Source organism: Puma concolor, chromosome B3, assembly GCF_028749965.1.
Source record: "Puma concolor isolate L17-30 chromosome B3, mPumCon1.1.hap2, whole genome shotgun sequence".
Lineage (NCBI taxonomy): Eukaryota > Metazoa > Chordata > Mammalia > Carnivora > Felidae > Puma > Puma concolor.
The window spans coordinates 90419004-90442120 of NC_141672.1; the positions used below are offsets into that span (position 1 = coordinate 90419004).

The following is a 23117-nucleotide window of genomic DNA, read 5'->3' on the forward strand; positions in this document are numbered from 1 at the left end:
CGGGGGGACGGAGCCTCTCCCGGCCCGGCCCTTCCAGGCCCCGCCCCCGCGACCCCGCCTGCCGCGTCTCACCAGGTCCCGGGGGTTACTGGGGCTCTGTCCGGTCTCGGGGTCCCAGCGGCTCCTCTGGAAGGGTAGGACCACGTCCCCGCGCTGGTCCGGGTCGAACACCGGGTCCCCGGGCGGGATGTGGATGTTGAGGAACTCGGCTGGGCAGCCAGGTGTCTCCACGCTCACCAGGTCGGACAGCAAGTGGTAGCCTGTCCGCAATGGGGGCCAAACTGTTGAGAATCGCCACTCCCCATGGGCAGGGAATTTCTCTTGGTTTCTCAAGAGTCAAAAAACATGTTGTAGTTTAAGCTCTGCCACCAGCTCCGGGTCTTTCTTCTAATTTTCTTTTTAATTGAATTTTTTTTTTTCAACGTTTATTTATTTTTGGGACAGAGAGAGACAGAGCATGAACGGGGGAGGGGCAGAGAGAGAGGGAGACACAGAATCGGAAACAGGCTCCAGGCTCTGAGCCATCAGCCCAGAGCCTGACGCGGGGCTCGAACTCACGGACCGTGAGATCGTGACCTGGCTGAAGTCGGACGCTTAACCGACTGCGCCACCCAGGCGCCCATTTCTTCTAATTTTCAAGTGGGGACATAATACACTCTCCACGCACCTCATAACATTGGCGTGAGAATCCAAATAATAATTAAGATAAGGGCTCCCCCAAACCAACTCCCATCTCCCACCAGATCCTGCTTTCCCCTTTCTCTTTCGGAGGAAAGAGGATACAATCATATGAGTAGGAGAGCGGTGGCAGGGGACTCAGCTCCTAAGGGCTTTAATGGAGGTCCAGTGATCCTCCTGGATTTGGAGTAACGGGTAAGAGAATGATGAGGGAAGCAGATATCCCTAAATCGACACTCCCAAAGCCCCCAAGATAAAGAACGCCTGGAAGTGTTGCTTAGTGAGGAGGAGGAGATGGCTGGGAGTTGGGTCAGCCTCCAAGTGACTGGTCAACCCCGGTGTTCGCCCACTTTGCTCTCACCAAAGAAGACCCCCAGCACCGTGCGGTTGCGGCGGGAGGCCTGCCCGGCTGTGCCCCGCATGGCGGCGTCGCTGAGTCGGCGCGGGTTGGGCAGCAGCGGCTCCCCCAGAGCCTGATAAACGCCATCCGCGTAATTGGCTGGTACCAGACGCTGCAGTCTGAAGCCTGTGGGAAGCAGGGAGCGGGGCTTTGTCAGGGCACTCCGTCCCCAACAAGGACATAAACCTCTCCCTACGCCTACCTCACTGACTAGACCCCTTTCCGCCAGGGTTTCCTGGGCCCAGGAGTGCATAGGAGTTCGCTGGGCAGACAGCCAGGTGGCTGGCGGTGCGCTCTCTCCTCTTGTCCGGGTCTCATCTCCCAGGGCCGGCCCTCCACTAGCCATCCTCCCCCTCATCCCTACCCGGACCACAGGACGTACCAGCTGCGCCAAGCTCGTGATGCCTCAGGTTGTTGAACCAGCCGTCATAGCGCTGCACTTCCCAGGACAGTGCAGGTGAGTCCTGGCCGCCTGTGAGGCAGAGTGGTTCCTCAGCGCTAGCCTTCCTGCGACCACTCGAGGACCCAGCGGCCTCTGTCCCTGCTTCTCCCGCTCCCTGAGTGCCCCCAATCCTACCCAAGAGGCGACACTGCACGGCGTTGAAGCTGCACCAGGAAGTTTGCCATCCTGCTGACCTGAGCTGCGATTTGACCGATCTTGCAGAGGTACTCCACCCACAAGAGGTACTGGGTGACTTCGCTAAGCTAGGGGCACTGGATACTTACCTGCTGGATCCAGGGATGCAGTCAGTAGAGCTCCCAGGAGCACCACCGCCTTTGGCCTTGCGCAGAGCATGCTGACCCTGCTGCCTGGGAAGTGGGAGGTGATATGTGAGGGACAAGGAGTTAGTGTCCCTCATGTCTACAGCCCACACAGGGTGAGGAGGTGCCAGCTGTTTTCACTTCTGGAGCAAAGCTTTAAGGAGCATCACCAAGGACCCACATCCCACCTCGCTCTTGTCAGGACATCTAGTAGGCACTGATGCCAGTCCCCACTTTCCACCTGGTGGAAGAACTAACCCCAACCAAAGGAACACACAGGGCACTAGTCCTCTGGGGTTTGTCAGTCCCAGGCAGAACTTCACCTCCAGCCTTCCAGGGCTCCCCCCCTACCCCCAGCCCAGCGCCCAGCTTCAAATCCTCATCCCCAACCGCTCAGTAACTGCTGGGAATCCCTGACCTGCAGCCGTTGATACTCTGCAGTGAGTGCCTGTGCAAGGACAGGAGGGATAGGAAGATCATGCCCTAAACCCCGGTCCAACTTCTGGTTTAGGGCCCCCATCTGGGGCAGAAGTCTTTTCCCTTGGAATCTTTGCTTCTCTGCTCTCCTCCCTGTCTCCACCTTCCCAACACAGCACCCCTCCCCTCCCAGCTCTGAAGATCCCAGCCTCCCCGATGGCACTCTCACCCTCTTCTCTGGATCCTCGAAGGCCAGCTGCCCTGGTGTCCACTCAGGTCAGACTAGAGCCAAGAGTGTGCATCTGGGCAGGAGGCTGGCCCTCTTGCTGTGGAGTCAGGGCTCTTCTCATTTGCATAGCAACCTCCGCCCCTTATCTGCAAGTTCTCTTCCCAATCACACCAAGCTGCCAAGCCCTGACATCCGCCCAGCAAGCTGCTCAGGCTGCTATAAAAGGGGTCCAGATCCCACACCACTTCCAAACACAGAGCAAACCCGCAGAGCCTTGAACGTAACTGGTTACAACCAGTGAGAAATAATTCCTCTCTCCCACCTACCCAACCCTGCCCCAGCCAATCCAGAGCACTTGAAGGCAACCGGCCGGCCGCTGCACTTCCTTAGGGAAAAGTCAGGAGCTCAGGCTTGACCATCTCATTGAGTCCTGTCCAAGAACGCAGGGGACCGGATAAAGATAAGTGGGACCCAGGCTCGGCTGCCAGGTACCTGCTATTCCCACTCCAGCAGACCCAGCTTGTCCGGGTTGCAGCATGACTCTGTGGAATGGTGAGCTGCCTTTCTACCCCCAGCCCCGGCATGCCCCTGGCATCAGCGTCCCACTGCTCATCGTCATTCTGGTGTTCTTGGCCTTGGCTGCCAGCTTCCTGCTCATCTTGCCTGGGATTCGTGGCCACTCGGTAAGGGGGTGCTAGATGCTAGGGCCTGGGGGCCTTGGGCAGCTGGTCTCTGGAAGACCTAGGACAGGTAATGTGGTTCCAAGTGCCTCCATGGATAGTCAGACTGAAACACTGAACCAGAGGAGCATAGGTGGAGCAGACAGAAGTCTGGGGCAGCAGGCATGCCTTTCCAAGAACCGGGGAGGTTGAGGCCCTATACAAAACAACCTGGAAACCGACCCCACTTAAATCATTCAGGAAGCTGATGCAGACAGTGAGTGCCCAGTCCAGTAATCCGGGGCTGATTCTAGTCTTCACATGCTGCTGGAGTCTCCTTCCCTCAGACTGTGGCTGCACTCCAGTCTCAGCCTTAAGGTGATGACTTAATGACTGGCAGACCAAGAGGACAGAAACCAGCAGCGGAGACTGCTGTGTTTCACTGGTGTGAAAGTCTCAGCAGCTGAGACTGCTGTGTTTCTGCTGCGTAGAGATGCATGTATATGAGTGCTCCCATCCTAAGGGCTCAGACACTCCCACCCAGGATTCGAAGTTATAACAGACTGGGTACTTTTCCTTGGACTCCTCCCCCCTCACTTCTCCTAGAACCTAAGTTGTTTTTCAAGTCTATGGGTTCCTAGCTTCCCTGAGTCTTGATCTGTGTTGGTTTCCTTGGGAAACTGGTGCACCTAGGAATATCTGAGAGGCTGCATTCCCACCTCGTCTACTTGGTGACAGGACCCTGGGGCCACCCTCTCCTGGGGTAGATGACCCCTGCCTGCCTACCACTTCTGGACTCACTGAGCCTCACCATAGTAGTGATTCAAGTAGCCAGGAGCCAGATAGCTGGTGGGTGAAGGTGGTGGGCCTGCACCAGACAGAAAGCCGTGTTGCAGGGTGCACTGGGAAATGGGACTGGGGCCTCAGAAGTGCATGGCTAGAAAACTTCAGAAATGGCAATGGCTCAGAGGAACCTGTACAAAAAAACAAGTCTGACTTCAGCTTCAAAGCATCAGGAATGGAACTGGGGAAAGGGTGTGGTGCAAGAGGGGACAGTTTCAGAGGCGCTAAAGATCTAGGTGGCATGGGGTTAAGGGAGGTCTTGGGGACTCTAGCCGGGCAGTTACCAAGCCTGACCCAGGTACCTATTCCTGCAGCGCTGGTTCTGGCTGGTGAGAGTTCTTCTCAGTCTCTTCATAGGCGCAGAAATTGTGGGTGAGTGTGTGGTGCAGCAGGTGGTGAGAGGACCTGGGGTGAGGATGGAGGTGGGCAGAGGGCACCTGGGAAAATCGAGGTTTGGGGTTCGTGTCCTGCTCCCTCTTCCTATTCTTCAGCTTTCTAGTGCCCACTCTTACACCTTTACCATGTATATCACATTGGACCCCTAGACCCCCCCATCTCTCTGCACTGCACCCTACCTGCCATCATCACCCTCCCCATGCCATCTCCCCAATTCTCTCTGTACCCCTCCCCACACACTGTGCCTCTCCCCACAGCCGTGCACTTCAGCGCACAGTGGTCAGTGGGTGGGGTGAACACCAACACATCCTACAAGGCCTTCAGCGCAGCACGAGTCAGAGCCCATGTTGGTCTGCACGTCGGCCTGGAGGGAATTAATATTACACTCACAGGTGAGGGGGCTGGGGCAAAGTGAATTCCTGGGTTGTCGGACTCCATGGTTGGGGGAGTGTGGCAGGGACAGCTGGAGGAAATCTCGGACCCCACAGGCTCAAATAGTGTTTATTCCTTTTGGAGCCGTGCTTTCCCCAACCGCTGCCAAACTGCTCTCACACCTCCACTTTCCTATCCGTGTTTGCTTAGTTGCGGGGTCCCCCGCTGCGTGCGGCTCCGTGACTCCACCGCCCGCCCGCCCTCTGCAGGGACCCCAGTGCAGCAGCTGAACGAGACCATAGACTACAACGAGCGCTTCAACTGGCGTCTGGGCGAGAACTATGCCGAGGAGTACTCGGAGGCGCTTGAGAAGGGGCTGCCAGATCCAGTTCTCTACTTGGCCGAGAAGTTCACCCCGAGCAGCCCCTGCGGGCTCTACCGCCAGTACCGCCTGGCGGGGCACTATGCCTCGGCCACGCTGTGGTGAGCGCTGGAGGGAAGCACGCGTGACTGAGGGAGGGACTGTCGCGGTGGGGGCGTGTGAGCCAGCCCCACATAGCTGCTGGAGGTGCGAATTTCCACCTCTGGGGTCAGAAAGAAAGTCACGGGGTCCTCCGCACAGACCTGGGAACCCAGAGAGACCAGGCAGAGGCTGCGAGCCGGCCCCTCCCCTGTAAGGCTCCCCTGTGCCTACGCCATCACAGTCCCGGCTTTCCTTCTGGGGTGGAGGACGGAGGGGGAGCGAGGCTAGGGTAACCCCGCTCACAGCGCAGTGGGTCCCCTCCGCAGGGTGGCTTTCTGCTTCTGGCTCCTCTCCAACGGGCTGCTCTCCATGCCGGTTCCGCTCTACGGGGGCCTGGCGCTCCTGACCACCGGAGCCTTCACGCTCTTCTCTATCTTCGCCTTCGCCTCCATCTCCAGCGTGCAGCTCTGCCCGCTCCGTCTCGGCTCCGCCACTCTCACCACTCACTATGGCGCCGCCTTTTGGGTCACCCTGGCCACCGGTGAGGACTGAGGAGGTGGATTCCGGGAGGCTGGGGTGGGGACTGGATTTATACTGCTGTGTACTTTACAGTGGACAAAACGAGTTCACACATATTATCTAATCTGCTCCTCTTAAGAGTTCCTAGAGGCAGGTGTGGTTATGCCCGTTTTGCACATGAGGGGAGAGGGTTCTGAGGGGTTCAGTATCTTGCTCCAGTTAGCACATGAAACTGTGTATCGTGTAATCCATATCAGAGGTGTTCCTGCCCTGTGTGTTGGGGGAGGAAATGCAAGAGGTAGCCCCCAGGAGATGGAGGGGGCAGGCCAGACTCTGGCCTGGAGCCCTGACTACCCTGTTTCCTTCCTTCTGCGCTGCCCCAGGCATCCTGTGCCTCCTGCTGGGAGTGGCGGTGGTGAGTCTCCACTACTCTTGGCCCAGCGCGCTTCGCACCTTCTTGGACCGAAGCGGCAAGGACTATGGTAGCCAGGCGAAAGGGAGCTCGCCTCTCATCCTGAACAACCCACTGCATAAGCAGTTTGGAGCCCTGGACTTAACGACCAATACTAACCTCTGAGGGGGACTCAACCTCAGACTGCTACCCCACCTCAGTCCCCTGCAAGCCAGGTAGCAATGCCGGCTGGGGCTGGGCCGGGATAGCCCAAAGAAAGTCACTGCGTGGGAAGGGGTGGGGGTGGGGGAGCCACTGGGGAAAAGCAGGCGGCCTCAGACGGGCTGCAACTCCTGCACCCAGGGAAAAATCTCCCAGAGTGACCTGTAAATAAATATTTTTCTTTTTTTTTTTTTAATTGTTTCCATTACATTTCATGGCTTTCCCAGACTTAGGGAATATGAGTCCTCAGCAGACTTCCTGGGCTGGAAGCAGCCAAGTCCATTCTCTCTGCCTTGCCACAAGGCTCTGGGAGAGAGGCGCCCTCTAGTGAGCCCAAAGGGGAACTCACCAGAACCAGTATCTTCCTGAACTGCCCCAGGTGGATGGTTGGTAGCAGTGACCAGGCAGGTCACTATCCCATTGGCCCAGTGGGTTTCCCCTTCACTGGCCCAGGTGAGTGGACCTGGAGGGAATGGCATTTTTGAGGTAATTTACTAACTCCAGTTTATTCACCAAGAGGTGGTATCTGAGGGCTAACTAAAGTAGATGTCGGCAAGGCATAAAAATAAATCCTGGGATTATTTTTTAGGTCCTTGGCAAGACCTACAATCTTATTTGGCAGATTTGAGAAGTGAAGCTTAAAGATAATGTAGCACATGTGGTTGATATCCTGGGACAAGAAGTTTGGTTTCTTCTCTGGCCCAGGACTTTCATTGTACCAAGAGATCACACAAGTTGGGGAAGTAAAAGAAGAACAAAAGGGACCCAGAAAAAGGGAAACAAGAGGGATAAGAGGGACCATACAGGTATCACACTATAACCTCCCCAACACACACACACACACACACACACACACACACACACACACACACACACATTGTGTAGATGAAGCTGAGTTTCAATAAATGGCACCTCAAAGAGGCAAGGCATCAAGGGAAGGCAGGGTTGCTGTGCATAAACAGGCAGCACTTGCTTGGTCTTACCATGGAGACAGGGTTTATGGGTGGCTCCAATTTCTGTTTAGCATATTAGGGGTTTTTGTTTTGCTTTTTAAAAGGAAAAGCCTCTTTTTCCTTCTCCACCTATAGATTGGAGCTGGGGGGCTGAAACAACCCAACCTGCAGTCATTTCTGGTGGTTTATGAGGCTCCAATAAGATCTGGAACCAGACTGGAAGTACGGGTGGCCACCAGGGAGAAGAGCCTTATAGGGTACAGTCAGGCTCTCTGGGATGCTCCTTCTTACAGCATGCCTCAGAGGAAGCCTCTGACAGGGGAATGTCCTGGGGCTCAGGACTCTCAGCTATGGACCGGTAGCGAGGACTCAGGAGTCCCCCTTCTTCAGGATTCCATTCCAGCGCAGGATCCTCTCCTGAACTCTGGGTGAAGAAAGCCTTCAGCCTTTGGGGATGCATCCTGTGGGCCACTGCCATGGCCAGGCCCAGCAGCACACAAAGCAGTCCTGGGGATGAGACAATAGGTGTCCTGCCTTGGTGATAGTAATACCCTCCCAAGGAACTCTTGCAAGAGCATCAGAACAACTCTCAGAGAATGCTGGCATCCCTGTTTCAGAGCAACTGGGATTCAGAGAAGTGACTAGCTTAGGGTCATACGGCTGGTGTGGCTCTATTTTTCTGAGCTTTGACTCTAAGCCCAGTGCTCTTTGAATTACATGTCAGAAGAAAGAGAGAGAGAACTCTGAAAATAGAGAACCCTGGGGGAAGGGCAGGGCACAGAGGAGAAGGCATGAGAAGGGGCATGAGAGAACAGGAGAGGAGAAAGACCTGTAAGACAATTTAAAGCCATGTGAAGCAGGAAAGAGAAGGGTTCTAGGAATGGGGGACATAGAGAAGAGTGTTTGGGGGAAGCGGGCATGGACAGAAGATTGGAAGATTTGGGAAAGAGTTGGGTGAAGGGAGAGTTAGGAGATGAGGAACATGACAGAGACAGAAGACACAGGGAGTAGGCATCTATGGGGGTGGGTAGTGGAACTGGGGAGAAAAAGCCCCAATGAGTGATGTAAGAGGGATGGGGTTTTAAAGGGAGGAAAGGCATCTTGGCCCCCAGAGGCAGACCCTCAACCCCCACCAATATTGTGGTCCCTGGCCCTCCCTCCCTGGCCCTAAGCCCTGTGTCTGTCTTCAGGGCTGGACTTCACCTGTGGTCAATGTGATCCAGAAGGCAGGCCCGTGGTGAGTGTGCAGCGTAGCAGTGCCCAGGCGCAGGGGACAGGGTGGTGTGAGTGATGTGGCCGTGGAGAAGAAGAGCAGTCCCAACAGCTGGAAGATGCCTGTGGCTAGCAGCATGTGGCCACCGTAGACCAGCACGGGCATGGACAGCATCACATTGGCCAGCAGCCAGCAGAGGAATGCCACCCTGGAGAGCCAAGGACCTAGTGAAGGTTGGCCTAGACACTTCTATTTGGAAGGGCCCACATGGAGGCTCAGGCACCCAAGAATATCCCAGAGATGTGACACACAGTTTTCTGCCTATAGGTTTCCCAACCAAGCACTGTGGGGCTGGTGCCAGCCTGTCCCACTAGGGATTTCCACATAAGTGGAGGAAAGATGGATAGAAACACCATCCCTGGGTCTAGGCTGCCCTCTATCCCATACTCACCAGAGTGTGGCTGAGGTGTAGTGTCCTGCCAGGCGGTACTTGCCATGCAGTCCACATGGGCTGTTCGGGGTGAACTTCTCAGCCAGGTAGAGCACAGGGTCCGGCAGCCCCTTCTCCAGTGCCTTTGCATATTCCTCAGCATAGTTTTCACCCAGGCGCCATGTGAATTCCTCATTGTAATTGATGGTCTCATTCAACTGCTGCACTGGGATCCCTGGGGGAATGGGGCAGGTGTGCTCAGGAGGAACTCAAGCCTGGGTAGGGGCTCATCACATTGGGCAGGTGTACAGAAGCTGCTATTAATCTCTGGAAATTTCCCTTCCTACCATCCCTTCATCCTGTAGAACTTTAGACCACACCAGATTAGATTCCAAAGACACAGCAGAATCTTCTCCCTCACAGGTAAGAACCATCACTTACCTGTAAGTGTAATGTTGACTCCTCCCAGCCCAACCTGCAGCCCAATGTCAGCACTGATCCATTTGGAACTGAAGGCCTTGTATGATGTGTTGGTGCTGACCTGGCCCACGAACCACTCAGAACTGAAATTCACAGCTGGAGTTGGGGAGTTGGACATACAGGAACTCAGGAAAATCTGGGCATTACTGGGATAGAGTCAGAAGGAGAGCTCCAAGGGGTCTAGGTCTCTTTCGCGCATAATTGTATATCTATTAACTAGCTCAGGGTCTAGCTCATGGTTAGATTGTCAATAATATGTTTGCCCAAGATGAATAAAGGGGTCAGAATCCAAGACTTCCTTGATCACACTCTGCTTATGCTCCTCCCACCCCCCACCCCCTGGAATCAGAAGTTGCTGTAAGGAAACCAGGAGAGAGGAGGTTGGCTGTGGGGCAAACTAGATGGCACAGAGGCAGTTGCCCAGAATTATACTCACCTAGGATCACGGCCCCGATGAATAAGCTGGTCACCACCCGCAGCAGCCAGAACACCCTCTGAGTCACAGGGTGGGTGGGTTTAGGAAGGAACACCCTCCTTCCAAATCCACCCTTCCTCTTTCCAGACTTGGGTGTGTGGGGGCGGGGGTTCTAAAACTGAGGTCATTTGGTCAATTGAGATCAGAGTGTCTGCCACATAATAGGTTCTCAATAAATTATGTGTTGAATCAATGAGTAGGGAGCTCCCTCCTGAGCTCCTGAGGGAGCTCCCCTCCCTCCTGGGGGGTGGGTGACACTTTTTCAGGACTGGAGTCTCTTTCCTGAGTCTGGTTGTAGTCAGAGAGTCTGGCCCCCTCACCTTGAGGCCAAGGTCTCTCTGGGGCTGGGGTCTCCAGGGCTGGGTTTGTGTCTCACCATCTTGCCCCGAATGCCAGGCAGGATGATGATGAAGGTGACCAGTGCAGTCAGAAAGATGGCAATGATGACGGCCAAGGTGGTGTCCATTGGGAAGATTGGCTTGAGGCCAGTATAGAAGGGGAATGTGTGTCCAAAAGCAGCCATTTTGATGGGACTGTGACAGGGAGGCGTATGCTGTAGGACAATAGATGTTTATGTCTATGAGCCAGGTACTATTCTTGGTGCTGAAGATACAGCTAAGAATAAACCAGACCAGTTCCCTCATCTCTGGAGCTCACCAGATTCTACTGCTACTCTGTCCATTGCTCCTCTGCCATCCATCTCCCTGTGTTTTGGCTGTGAGGGAATGAGGGTCTTGGCAATCCATCTCTGTTGCCCCATGCTTCTTTCCTAACCCTTAGGTCCCCTAAATCAGTGCCACAACCACCCTCGAGGCTTCTCTGCTTCCTCTGGGACTGTCTTAAGAAATATAATTCTCTTTTATCTCTCTCAGGCCTCCAGCCTAATCAGACAGATCACAGGACATAAACAGAACTGTATTTACTATATAGCTATCAAGCGAAGGCATAAGGGTGAAAGTTGGTACAGATTACAAAAAGATTGGCTTTCCTTCTCAGTCTCCGAAGGAACAAAGGCCAGACAGCTTTGCTAAATATATAATCCAACGATATCATCAGAGGGCTGATTCCCGGTCCTGGCACTGCCCACACTGGTCTGTCTAGCTTTCTCAAGCACCCTGACTCCTCCTCTGGAAACTCTAAAATAATTGAAATCAACTTAGCTCACCTTATTTTACAATCAATGATCCCACCTCTGCTCATTTCCCTGTGTGTGATCTGTTCTGGGGCCTTGGTTTTCCCAGGAGGCTCCATTACTTATAGTCTGGCTAGGTAGTGTCTTATTAAGTGATATAGTGAAAGAATAAGTTTGAAGTTAAGCAGCTCTGTGTTTGAATTCTGTATCTGCATCTTGCAAGTTACTTGACCCCTATAGATACTTGGTTTTATTAAAAGTAAGGATGACAGGGGCGCCTGGGTGGCGCAGTCGGTTAAGCGTCCGACTTCAGCCAGGTCACGATCTCGCGGTCCGTGAGTTCGAGCCCCGCGTCAGGCTCTGGGCTGATGGCTCAGAGCCTGGAGCCTGTTTCCGATTCTGTGTCTCCCTCTCTCTCTGCCCCTCCCCCGTTCATGCTCTGTCTCTCTCTGTCCCAAAAATAAATAAACGTTGAAAAAAAAAATTAAAAAAAAAAAAAAAAGTAAGGATGACAGTGTTTACCTCACAGGGTCATTGTGAGTGTGAGACAAGATTGCGTGTGTAAAGTGCTAAGAATAATACCTGAAACAGAGTGACATGAATAGATAGAAGCTACAAGATTGGGAAAGAGAGGACATCTGACTACTCCATTTATCTCCTTATCCAATCCTTGTTGGAGAGAACCCTGGGCTGGAACCAGTTCTTCACTTATTTTAAAACATTAGGCAGGCAAATGACAACCTCGTTGGTCCTTGGTTTCCTCGTCTGCAATTGGATATGATGATCTCCATGTCCCCTCTAGTTCTAAATTCTGTGATTCTTCTATAATACCCTGTGGCTCCCAGCCTTTCACTCTCTTTCTAGGCTGGCCACCTCCTATGCTATCTCTGGGGGGGGTAGCATAGTGTCAGGCAAAAAGACAGAGAGACAGTTTTAATCCTGTCTTTTGGACAAGTCACATAAGCTCTGAGCCTCGGTTTTCCCATGAAGTTTTGCTTTTTTCTTAACTCTTCAATTCTTCCATTGCAGGGGAATGGGTATCTCCTTTTCTCCTGGGCTCTCACTCCAATTCTTGCCTGCCTTCACAACCACCTTTCCCTAGTCATCCCCCATTCTCTACACAACTTGTCAGCTTCTCTTTCTCTGCTGGCTCCTTCTCTCAAAGATATGCTTAAATTTCTCCCATCTTAAGAACACAAAGAGAAGGGACCCTCTCCCTTGAACTTCTCAGTCCCCTCCAGCTACTGTCTTATCTCACTCTCCCCCTTTCATAGCCAGGCTTTTGGGAAGAATAGCCTATGCTGGTGTCTCCACTGCTTTATTTCCTCAACCCTTTGCAATCTGGCTTCTCTCCATTCCCATCTTCTCCATTAGGTTATCACATGCTAAATCCAAAGGGAAGTTTTCATGTCTCATCTTTCTTAACCTCTCTGTGGTATTTGGCATTGTGGACTGTTTCCCCTTTCTTCAAACGTGTCCTCCTTGAATCTCCATGACAGCATGTTCTCCTGGGTCTCCTGCCTTTGGCCATGACTTTTGTGGCTCCTTTGCTAGTCCTTCCTCTCTCGGAAATGTTTCTGCTTCCCAGGATTCTGCCTTGGCTCTTTTCTTCTAGTACTCTTCATGATTCTGTAGGCAAACTCATCTATTCCCATGGCCGATGCTTCTCAAATCTATGTCTCCAGACAGACCTCTTACCTGGGCCAATTGTCCCATTGACATTTTCACTTGGCTTCCCCATGGATGCCTCAGATTTAACAGGTCCCAAACTGAATTCACTGTCTCTGCTCTGCTTTTTATTCTGTTTTCTTTGTCTCTTTGGTGACATCACCACTGTTATCAATAAAATAAGCCGGAAAGATGGACCATCTTATCTCCTAAACATTTCTTGAAACCATCCATGAATTTCCTTCCCTACTGCCCTAGTTCAGTCTCATTCTATCTTGCCTGGTGCCAGAACATTGTTTTCTAACAAGGAAATATAAACATTTTATTTCTTTGCTCTAGGTAAAACCTAATCTCACAATCACATACAAAGTCCTTTATGATCAGATCTCATCTACCATTGCACCTCCATCTTTGGCCCAGCCTAACCTCTAGCAATACTGAATTATTGGCCTCTCCCTGAATCTGACATACTCTTTTAACTCTTCATGCCTTTGTATATGCTATTTCCTCTGCCTGGAATGCTCTTACTCCTTAGCAAACTCCTTTTCACCCTTCAAGTCTCAGCTCATGTTACCTCCTCTGTGAAATTTTCTTTGACACCATTGGGCCAGTGTAGATGTTCCTACCTCTAATGTTCTGATTGCATTTTGAATATACCTCCACGATCACAATAATCACATTGGATTGTAATTGTTTGAACATCAGTCTCCCTATTAGCTTCTAATCTCCATCTTTGCATCCCCTGCATGTAGCATATACTAATCAGCTTGTGGGTTGAATGAATGAATATATATGAATGAGTGACTTCCTCTCTGTAGGTGGCATCCTCTATTTCACACACAAGAGGGAGCTATGCTCCCTCTGTGCCCTATAGAGTATTCTATTCTCATTCAATGTTAATTGAGTGTCACCAATATAGGCCCAAGGATTGGGCAGGAAGGGATTTGACCAACCCTGTCAATCTGTAGTGCTTTCACAAAATTTTCAGAAAGCCTCTTCTAGTAGTTGGAGTCCAAAGCATGAATGTTCACGTTTAATTGAATCTGAAACATATGTTTCAACTCTAGCTAAAGCTAAGTAACTATGAATTGTGAATATGTGATAGTGATATTTATTTCACTTATTGGTCTAAGGATTTATTCTTTATGACACCTAGACTAAAGCCATTACAATTGTGATAGAAGGCTTTATGTTTTTAAAAAGGCTGTAAAATGTAGAATATCTTGGTTAGTAAGGTGGGAAGATAAAGCAAGTTTGCTAATACTATGAATACATGTTATATGCTGAAGTTTCAAAAACAAATAGCTGCAATATAAGCAAATAATAATAGTGTAATGTACTTTGGTTAGCGTTACATATCAGCATTATTCCTGCATATATTTTAGTGGGAGGTTATAAAATACAAGAATGGCTCACCTCCATTAACGTGGTGCTTCAAAGAAACACTAACAAAAGTCTCTCTGTATCTTAGGTACAGAAGGACAATATTAACTTATTTCCAATTCACCAAAATATTTATTAAAGATGACTAAAGCAAAAAGACAGTGAATAAAATTCTTTTTAATTTAAGGAATTAGGTTTTCCTTAATCTCCATTGCCTAATCTAAAGCTAATTTTGGATGACCCTGATCCCAAATTGGTTTTAATAATTAAGCTAACAAGCCTCCTGCATGAAGTGGTGGGACTAAATGAAAAGTCCCTATACCCAGCAATCCTCCTTTCCTACAAAGCTTATAATTTTCCTCTGGAACATCTTCCTCCTTGGCAAGCCAAGGAGGGTCTGACAGTAGAATTTCTTCCAATCTGAGAAAAATCTCTTTTCAGTCTTCACTCCCTTTCCCCTAGCTCACCACCGTGACTCGTATATATACACAATGTACCTTAATACAAATAAGTGCAAGATACAGTCAGACATACACCTACAATTTCATGTAAACAGAAATACAGACACAAGAAAAAAGTACTGCTTAGTAACATAGAGAACTAGGTACATAAACCCTCAATCAGAGGCCCCTGTGACAAAACAGGTGCTTTCTCAATGGGGTGGGCCAATCCCCACACTCTGGGATCCTCCTCTCTCACCCAGCCTAGAGAAGTGAGGGACACTTTTTCCCCCTTTCTGAACTCCCTTAAATTACTGAAGCATTTCTAATGCTCAGTTGCATTTCAGACGTTACCCAATCTTTACCAATCCCAGGTTGAAGTGGGGTTCCTGTGTGTGTTAAAAGGGGTGGATAAGAAATAAAGTTACAAATCTTTAAGAAAATCCAGCCTGATACAGCTGGTCTTCAGCATTCAAAGTTCTTACTTACTTCCTTAGTACTCTGTGACCTCTCTTACAGTCTCCCTCTCCCCACATCCCACATCTTCTGGAACTCAGAAATACTATAATTCTCCAGGAAGGAATGGGTGACATGGCTGGAGTTGCCAAGAGCGCTGACTGGTGATACACAGCTACTAGAATGTGATTATTTTGTTTCTTTGGTTGGGGTTGATCCCATTAAAGTTGACAGCTCTGGCTGGTGAGAACTGTCAGAAACTCCTGTCCCAGCCTCTTCTCTTCAGGAAAGTGTGTGGGTGTGTGTATGTTGTTGCACTAAGGAAAGAATTAAGTGGAGAAACAGAAGATCTGAGAAGTGGGTTGAGGGCTGAAGTAAGTAAGGAGCCCAGGGACGCTGAATCATGCAAATAAACTATGTAGGCTCCAGGCAGGCCGAGATAAGGATTCCATGTCTGTAAACCTTGTGGCATGTATGGTCTTCCGAGGTTTTTCTTTTCTCCTCTTAACTTCTTACCAAACTTTCTCTTTGAGTAACTCCCACTTGATCTGAACTTGCGGGGGGAGGGGGGCACTGGAAGTGCGCCCCTAGGGGCCTGGATGGGGGCAGCACTCCAAGGCCCCCTTCAAAACCCATCCCGACCGCACCGACCCCAGCAGCCTCATCATCCCCACCATTCACACCCGGACCACTGTCTTCCTACCTTCGCCCCTTCCACACAGTGCGTGCGTGGCAGCCCGCGCCGCTCGCTTCCTCCCTGTGGAACCTCACAAGCAGCGCTCCTGGGGGCGGGAACGAGGTCCAGACGTTCTATCACCGAATGCGCTCCCTTTCTCTTGGCGGGGCTTGCTTCCAACCTTCCTCTTCTCCTAATTCACTTAAGGACCAGGCTATGACCGGACAAACCGGGTTTGGGGTGCTTCCCCGCCCGCCACTCCAAGTCGCTCTCAACCTTCTCAGACCGCACCCGAGGATCAGAGGCGCTGCCCCCCGCCCTCGGTCTGGGACAGAGGAGGGACCGTGCACAAGAGCCGTCCCCTGCGCAGCCACCCCTCCGGCCTTCCTCCTCCTGCCCCCTGCCCAGAACTCCCGGGCAGCTCCGGCACAAACCTAGAGATGCAGTCTGGAGACCGGTGGGGCGCGGGCGAGGCTGGAGGGCTTGAGACCCCGAGAGCTCACGAGGAACCCCAGGGGATGGTTGCCACAGACACTCTCAGGGTCTTAGGACGAATGCCTTGCTCGGACGCCTGGCCTGCTCTGCGGGCGTTCACCGATCTTCTTGGTCTTGGAGCCCAGATCCGACGATATGGAGAGTTTCGGGGAGCGCCTCCCCTGCCCCCCCCCCAAGGTCTTCTCCCCACCCCCCAGCCCCAGCAGACTTGCCCCTTTCTCTGTCCCCGTAGCCGCACTAGCCGAGCCGTCGCCACGGACTGGACAGCTCCCCCACCTGAGCCCCGCGAGCCCGCGCCGTCTCACCCGGCGCGCTTCGGGCCTCTCGGAGCACCTCTGAGGGTCGCGGGCGCGCCGGCTGGCCTCCCGCCCCACTTCGCCCCGCCCCGCCTTAGAACTGGGCCGCGCCTGCCCCTCTTCACCCCCGGCCCCGCCCGCCCTCCCCGCGCAGAGCTGCGGAGGGAGCCGGCCGGGAGCGGGCGTCGCGGGCCTCGCGGCGAGCCAGGAGCGAGCCAGTCCGCACTTTGGGGTCGAGGGACGCCGCGGCCACAGGTCAGACCGAGGAGGGTTTCTCAGGCCCGCGGGCCCAGGCACTCGGGAGGGAGGGAGAGCCACCGGCGTGGCTGCAGCGGAGTGTGCCCCAGCTCCGCTACGCTTTTGGAGGGAAGGGGAATTCTAGCCCTGGCCCCCCCCCCCCCCCTGCGCCTCCGTTATTAGCCTGAGGCTGAAAGGGAACCCGTTCGGGCCTATCCTCACACACCCCACCCCAAGTTTTTGATTCTTAGAGAACCTTGAATGTTGGGTGGCCTAATTTGTTTGGGCCTAGGGGATCTCTCTGGAACTCTCCCCGGCACCAGCACATTACGCCAGGGAGGGAACTTTGGGCTTTTAGAGTCCAGGCTTCCCCTTCAGCCCTCCCTTGGGACCAGATTGGAATCCCTATGGCCTTGGCTCCTATTTCCCCCACCCCAGGGTCCCCATTCTAGGACTTCAGACTGGAAAAGTAGCCATGTGGGTTAAGAACAAGGTAGGCCTGTGTTCTCTCCCTGGTTCTGCCACTGCCTGGGGCTTCACTGCTCTGTCATAAGGTTATGCCTTCCACTCAAGGTTGTTAGGAAGTTACTGAACCAATATTGCTATATAAATCACAGGCTACCCACCCATAAGGAGTGATTGTTAAGCATGCCCACATTCCTCTTCAGGTTATCCCCACAGCCTGGCCTGAAAGCTCACTGCATGCTTTTATGGGTTGAGTGGTACATTGGTGTCTGGGGCCCGGATCCTAAAGACAAGACAAAGTGGTAGGGGGGAAGGGGCAGGGCATCCTAGATCAGGGAAGGACCACTGTGGCCACTCCAACATCCTTACGGCTTCAACCATTCAGGGCCCTGCTCTTCACAAACTCTCAAAGACCACCATCTGGGCAGTCTCAGATGGAGTGGGTGGAATGCTGAGTTTTTGAATTATGACAGGGCCTAGGGTTTTTCATTTGCTTCATGGGAGTTGGCAAGTTGGGATGAGATCACCCTCCAGGGCTCCTCCTATTTGACTAGACAACATGTTCAGGAGTCCTGAGAGTTTAGTCTGAGATAAGGCTTTCTCTGAACTCCCACTTTCTTCCATTAGATAGTTCCCCAGCCCCACCCCACCCCCAGTGTCTATATGCTGCCTTAGAAGGTCTTCACTCGCCTTAGGCACTCCCTGTGCCACTGAGGAGTCCCAGTCTGAATCCCCTGCTGCCCCATTTCCCTGTTGTCCCTGGGTGATTGAGTTGTTAGCCTGGAGAGAGGGAGAGAGAGAGGAAAGCTGGCACCAAACACAGGAGCACCTGGTGCTGCATTCTTTGAGTCTGCCTAGAAGAGCCAAGCTCCAGCTCACCCTCTCTCTATATCACATTTACATAACACCTGTCGCTTTTCTTGCTTTGAATTCAACCTCAATCTCATGTCTGATTCTGGCAACCATGCTAGGAGGTAGACAGTTCAGGCATGTTTATTCCCATAGCTGGAAGAGGAAATCAAGGTCCAGACCAGAGAAGTGACCTGCCTAAAACCACACTGTAGCAGCAGCTCAGTGTCCTGGCCCTCAAGCCAGGCTCTGTCCAAGGAACACACACACTGGGGAGCTGGGCCAAAACAAGGTTTTCAGTTAATCTTAGAAGGTAAGTCCAAGGAGGCAGAGATTTCTGTCTGCTTTGTTCATCACTTAATTTCCAGTTCCTAGATCTAAACGCCTGAAAAATAGTGGATGCGTGCCAAGTGTTTGTTGAATGAATGAAAGACTCTTGGGGGCCAGTGAGTCTCTTGCTCTTTGTTCCCCACTGTGGTGTTGGCCCAGCTCACACTTAGATTCACAGAGGCCTGCAGAGGCCCTGGCCTGACTCTCCTGAGTTTCTGGGACCCATTCTCCCTGTTCTCTTTTCCTAGGGTCTCCATTTTAGGGTGTCCTAACACCTAAGCGCTATTATCACTTTCATCATGGGCCTCTGCCTGGCTCTGGCATGGACACTCCTGATTGGGTCATGGACATCCATGGGTGAGTATAGATTGGAGGAGAAGTGTAGCTAGGAACAGAGGAACCCTGCTGTGTCAGCATTTCCTATTTCATTCCTTACAGTCTGGAGGCCCTTTCTTTCTCCTCTCTCTTTCTTCATAAAGTAAGGACCCCTGATCCCAAATGGGAAAAGACTGATTAGGCACATAAGACAATAAAGGATTTTGTGGTCAGATTGGACCCAAAGCTGAAGGAAAGTCACCAGTGTTTTTTTTTTTTTTTTTAATTTTTTTTTCAACGTTTTTTATTTATTTTTGGGACAGAGAGAGACAGAGCATGAACGGGGGAGGGGCAGAGAGAGGGAGACACAGAATCGGAAACAGGCTCCAGGCTCCGAGCCATCAGCCCAGAGCCCGACGCGGGGCTCGAACTCACGGACCGCGAGATCGTGACCTGGCTGAAGTCGGCCGCTTAACCGACTGTGCCACCCAGGCGCCCCACCAGTGTTTTAAAACAATATGAAAACAACAACAAACAACTATTGCCTCTGTATGGTCCATTAGATTTCATCTTGTTACCATCAGTTTGCTAGACTCTGAGGCCATTTTGTGAAGTCTGGGTCTCTGAGAAGGGAAGCGGGCTTAAGGTGCTACAAGTTAAGTTAAAAAGAGCAAGCCCCTTATCAGCCCTATCAGGTGTGGCAGGAGAAGAAAAGGGACAAGAAAAGGAAGCACAGAAAATCTGTGGAATGATCTACTCTGACTGGAGGTGGCAGACCCCTGCAGCTTCTCCCATGAAGGAGCTGCCCACATTCCCATTCCTTCCTGGCCTCTCTTTGCCTTGACCTTGGATTTTCCTTTTCTACCCAGCTATTGCCACTTATTCCCGGGAGGCATTCTCCTTTACACCCTTCCCCCAAGACCCTCTTCTTGTTCTGCTACCAGTTCATCTTATTTTAGAGATCATGTGTATGTGGCTCCCCTAGTTCCTGCCCCAAGTCCTGGATCCTTACTTGAATTCTTTGCTCAAACATCAGGGTCTGAGTCATTTTGCCTCTCTGACCTCCTGGTGACTGAGTGTGCATGCGTGGGCATGCACATGCACACAGGAGTGTGAGGCATAGCTCTGAGATCTTATCCTTGGTGTGAGTGGAAGGACAGTCAGAGGAATGGGTCCCTTGATGGCTGATGAGGGTCCTTTTCTTCTGTTTCTCTTTCTCTTTGTTCTCTTTCTCTGTTCTGTTCTCTGAAGTGAGCAGAGAGGGAACCTTAGCCCTGTAGCCTCCTAGTTTGGGGAAAGGAATCTGGTTATCTGATCCACTGACCAGAAGGACCTCTAGGTCCACCTGTAATTCTAGACCCTTCCCTCTGTCCCCACTGTTTGAACTCTTCCCTCAACAACTGAGTGCTCCATCCCAGATCCTAGTTTTTGGAAAGTACAATAGGGTCAATAAGAGGAATTATATGAGGAACATGTTGCCTCAGAAGAGGCAAGGTTATCCCATGACCAGGCAGTTCCTGATCCCACCCCAGAAACTGGGAAAGAGACCAGAGTAGCAACAGGTCCCAGAGCCACAGCCCCAGGGCCCGCACCCTTGCCCTGAGCTCTGCTCAGCAGGAGAGGGCCAAGCCCCTCTCTACATTGCCCCTACCCAGGGCTTGGTCATAGAATGACTTCTCCTTCCCTGGATGGAAGAGTGGTTGGCTTTTAGGGTGTGGCTGGCTCTTGCTCCATATGATATCTTAGGGCTGGGAATGGTTTCTGTCCTGCAGTGTCCCTCTGGGAGCTGAGGTGTGAGAGCAGTAGAAGGCTCCTGCATCCCCTTCCACATTGCCACTGTTCTCCAGCTTCATCTTGCTCTCTGGGGTTGTCAAAACACGCTGCCCCCCACTATACTGCCTTAGGTCCTCCCTGCCATGTTTCCCCCACGGGGCAGCTTAAAGACTGAACTTGAGTTTGGATAGCACTCTGTCCTGGGTTCTTTCCTCTGCACCCTACCTTCTACACTGTGCTGGGGGTCCAACTTCTGCTGCTCCCCTTGCCAGCCTCCCAAGACCCATGTCCTGCATGCCTGCCTGTCCTCCCATGCACAGACTTACCCAGCTGCCCCTTCCCTCTGTTCTCACACAGGAGCACAGAACCCCATTTCCTGGGAGGTGCAGCGATTTGATGGGTGGTACAACAACCTCATGGAGCACAGATGGGGCAGCAAAGGTAGGTGAGGGCCAAGTGGAGACAGCCCTACGGTCAGGGTGGTACTAAGGGGCAAGGGATGACAGGTACCAGCAAAGGCTCATGGGTTCCCTGTGGTATGGAGGGAATCCTGGGAGAGAGGAGGTAAGCAAGCCCCACTGAGGATTTACCCTTGTCTCTCAACCTCTCCTACTGCAGGCTCTCGGCTGCAGCGCCTAGTCCCAGCCAGCTATGCAGATGGTGTGTACCAGCCCTTGAGAGAACCCCACCTGCCCAACCCCAGAGACCTTAGCAACACTGCCATGAGGGGCCCTGCAGGGCAGGCCTCCCTGCGAAACCGAACAGTGCTGGGAGTATTCTTTGGTGAGGGCCTCAACCTCTGGGGGAGGGAGGCCAGTAGGGTCAGCTGGACACGTCTATGTCTGAGCGGGGAGTCAGGGAGTGAGAGAGAGAAGTGATGGAGGGTCTCAGAGATGGGGGTGAGAGATGGAGGGGGGAGGTGACGTTATGTGAAACTGAATTCGGCTTTTGGTGGGTTTTGAGCCAAAAGACACAACCAAGCCAAGAATAGGAAAGGGAAGAGTTTTACTTGGAAAAAGTAAAGGAGAATGTAGGGGTTATTTCCCAAAGCAATGTCTTCCCAAACAACAAAACTGGGAAGTTTTAAGCTAAGGGTACATACAGATTCACAAAGGCACTTGTACAGTGGGGAATTCAGCCTAGAATTTAGGCAAAAGTCATCTCAGGGAGACAGAGTTCAGGTCTTAATTGATGAAAAACAAAAGGGCCGCAAAGGTTGACATCACTTCTCTGCCTTTAATTGTTCTGGTATCTGAGTGCTCCAAGGGGTTTAAATCCTGCAAAGATAAGTCAAGAATATGCTTTGGGCAAGTAGTCGTAAATCACAAGATGTCTAGGGCCTAAAATGATTTTTCTTAAGTGGAGAAAGCTATGTTTTGTATTTCTTTTTCTGGGGAAGAAAAACTAGAGGGAGAAAGTCTGGTTGGTGGAGGTATAAATTTGCCCCACGTTGAGCTGTTGTTGGGAGTACAGATGGAGGCAGGAGCACAAAAATAATCTGGCAGGGACTCTTGGTGGGACGCTGTTCTCACTCTTTGCCCCTGTGGCTCCTAGGACAGTGTCAGGGCAGTCTCAGTCTTTTGCCTTTGGCAAAAGGTCTGGGGGGGGGGGGGGTGGATGTCAAAATGGGGCGCTAGAATGGGTGGTCTGACCCGTGTCTGTGGGTTGTTGGTACCCAGCAGGAATGCCTGGCTCCTGCTAGCCCTCCAGGGGGTGGGAAGGGGGGGCTACATTTGATTCCCGGTATCTAGCCTCACAGTGAGACTGGCAGGCCCTCTGGGCAGGCTGCTCCCAGCTGCATGTTGCAGCAGGTGTTCCCAGCCCAATTGCCTAGGCACACTCACCGGGCACCTCCCAGTTACCAAGGAGAAGACCAAACTGGCAATGAAAACAGTCTGGACCAAGGTGTAACAAAGGATTGGGAAGGGTGGAGGAGGTCAAGACTTGGACTTGCCCCCAAAATCTAAGGAGTCTTTTGATGCTTCAAGGGGAGTAGGGGAGGGCTGGATACCTGATACAGAAAGGAGAGTGCCAGGCCCTCAGCTGGCCCTAGCACGCCCCCATTGCGGACAGGCTACCACGTGCTGTCCGACCTGGTGAGCGTGGAGACACCTGGCTGCCCAGCCGAGTTCCTCAACATCCACATCCCGCCCGGGGACCCGGTGTTCGACCCGGACCAGCGCGGGGACGTGGTCCTACCCTTCCAGAGGAGCCGCTGGGACCCCGAGACCGGACAGAGCCCCAGTAACCCCCGGGACCTGGTGAGACGCGGCAGGCGGGGTCGCGGGGGCGGGGCCTGGCAGGGCCGCGCCGGGAGAGGCTCCGTCCCCCCGCTCCCCCTCCCCTCCGCCACCGATGCTGGGCTGGCCCTGGCGCCCCCTTACCCGTCTCAGCTACTCCGCCCGCGGCTCACCCTGGGCTCACCCTCCCGGTACCCCCGCAGACCAACGAGGTGACGGGCTGGCTGGACGGCAGCGCCATCTATGGCTCCTCGCACTCCTGGAGCGACGCGCTGCGGAGCTTCTCCGGGGGGCAGCTGGCGTCGGGGCCCGACCCCGCCTTCCCCCGCAACGCGCAAAGCCCCCTGCTCATGTGGACGCCGCCCGACCCCGCCACGGGACAGCGCGGGCCCCGGGGGCTGTATGGTGAGGCCGCGGGGTGGGCTGCGGCGGCCGGGGCGCGCGGCGGGCGGGGCGGGCT

At 52.7% G+C, this 23117-nt stretch overlaps 4 protein-coding genes and 1 long non-coding RNA gene across 11 annotated transcripts in view; 2 read left to right on the top strand and 3 right to left on the bottom strand.

The window, feature by feature from the left end:
• The window catches only part of DUOX2 (dual oxidase 2), a 21252-nt gene extending 18235 nt beyond the window's left edge, over positions 1 to 3017 (bottom strand). The window contains exons 1-5 of the mRNA XM_086710587.1: positions 2487 to 3017; positions 1805 to 1888; positions 1461 to 1550; positions 1040 to 1204; positions 73 to 260 (exon numbers count right to left, since the gene is read on the bottom strand). Of these exons, the coding sequence (XP_086566713.1) occupies positions 73 to 260; positions 1040 to 1204; positions 1461 to 1550; positions 1805 to 1874 (513 nt within the window). The 5' untranslated portion in view covers positions 1875 to 1888; positions 2487 to 3017. The remainder of the gene's footprint in view (positions 1 to 72; positions 261 to 1039; positions 1205 to 1460; positions 1551 to 1804; positions 1889 to 2486) is intronic.
• On the top strand, positions 629 to 10110 carry DUOXA2 (dual oxidase maturation factor 2). Of its 2 annotated transcripts, XM_025918687.2 has the most exons (6): positions 629 to 3169; positions 4303 to 4360; positions 4642 to 4776; positions 5026 to 5239; positions 5546 to 5760; positions 6122 to 10110. In XM_025918687.2, the coding sequence occupies exons 1-6, from the start codon at positions 3023 to 3025 to the stop codon at positions 6313 to 6315; spliced, it is 963 nt and encodes a 320-aa protein (XP_025774472.1). In that variant the 5' UTR covers positions 629 to 3022; the 3' UTR covers positions 6316 to 10110. The 2 variants fall into 2 exon arrangements, with proteins under 2 accessions (XP_025774472.1, XP_086566716.1); XM_086710590.1 differs by lacking the exon at positions 4642 to 4776.
• DUOXA1 (dual oxidase maturation factor 1) lies at positions 7331 to 16301 on the bottom strand. 2 transcript variants are annotated; one of them, XM_086710588.1, is made up of 8 exons: positions 16092 to 16300; positions 15685 to 15763; positions 10279 to 10455; positions 9864 to 9921; positions 9389 to 9523; positions 8969 to 9182; positions 8508 to 8725; positions 7331 to 7811 (listed from the first exon to the last, which is right to left on the bottom strand). In XM_086710588.1, exons 3-8 carry the CDS (start codon positions 10423 to 10425, stop codon positions 7555 to 7557), a joined length of 1029 nt encoding a protein of 342 aa, XP_086566714.1. In that variant the 5' UTR covers positions 10426 to 10455; positions 15685 to 15763; positions 16092 to 16300; the 3' UTR covers positions 7331 to 7554. The 2 variants fall into 2 exon arrangements, with proteins under 2 accessions (XP_086566714.1, XP_086566715.1); XM_086710589.1 differs by lacking the exon at positions 15685 to 15763 and having other exon boundaries at positions 16092 to 16301.
• Positions 16302 to 16593: 292 nt separating this feature from the next.
• DUOX1 (dual oxidase 1) overlaps positions 16594 to 23117 on the top strand; it is a 35485-nt gene continuing 28961 nt past the window's right edge. For all 5 annotated transcript variants that reach the window (XM_086710591.1, XM_086710594.1, XM_086710593.1 and 2 more), the window contains exons 1-7: positions 16594 to 16703; positions 18156 to 18312; positions 18578 to 18686; positions 20775 to 20858; positions 21036 to 21200; positions 22491 to 22678; positions 22861 to 23062. In XM_086710591.1, coding sequence (XP_086566717.1) covers positions 18629 to 18686; positions 20775 to 20858; positions 21036 to 21200; positions 22491 to 22678; positions 22861 to 23062 — 697 coding nt within the window. In that variant the 5' untranslated portion in view covers positions 16594 to 16703; positions 18156 to 18312; positions 18578 to 18628. The remainder of the gene's footprint in view (positions 16704 to 18155; positions 18313 to 18577; positions 18687 to 20774; positions 20859 to 21035; positions 21201 to 22490; positions 22679 to 22860; positions 23063 to 23117) is intronic.
• Positions 21406 to 22939, bottom strand: LOC147580198 (uncharacterized). Its single transcript, XR_015252627.1, has 2 exons — positions 22802 to 22939; positions 21406 to 21694 (listed from the first exon to the last, which is right to left on the bottom strand). It is a non-coding gene; the product is annotated as an uncharacterized LOC147580198 (long non-coding RNA).

Coding starts and splice junctions, on each gene's coding strand:
- DUOXA1 (XM_086710589.1), bottom strand. CDS start 10,425: ATGGCTGCTTTTGGACACACATTCCCCTTCTATACTGGCCTCAAGCCA. Junction 9,524..9,863: donor CATCGGGGCCGTGATCCTAG/GTGAGTATAATT, acceptor CCCCAACTCCAG/CTGTGAATTTCAGTTCTGAG. Junction 7,812..8,507: donor CTGGATCACATTGACCACAG/GTGAAGTCCAGC, acceptor TCTCATCCCCAG/GACTGCTTTGTGTGCTGCTG.
- DUOXA2 (XM_025918687.2), top strand. CDS start 3,023: ATGACTCTGTGGAATGGTGAGCTGCCTTTCTACCCCCAGCCCCGGCAT. Junction 4,777..5,025: donor AATTAATATTACACTCACAG/GTGAGGGGGCTG, acceptor CGCCCTCTGCAG/GGACCCCAGTGCAGCAGCTG. Junction 5,761..6,121: donor TTGGGTCACCCTGGCCACCG/GTGAGGACTGAG, acceptor GCGCTGCCCCAG/GCATCCTGTGCCTCCTGCTG.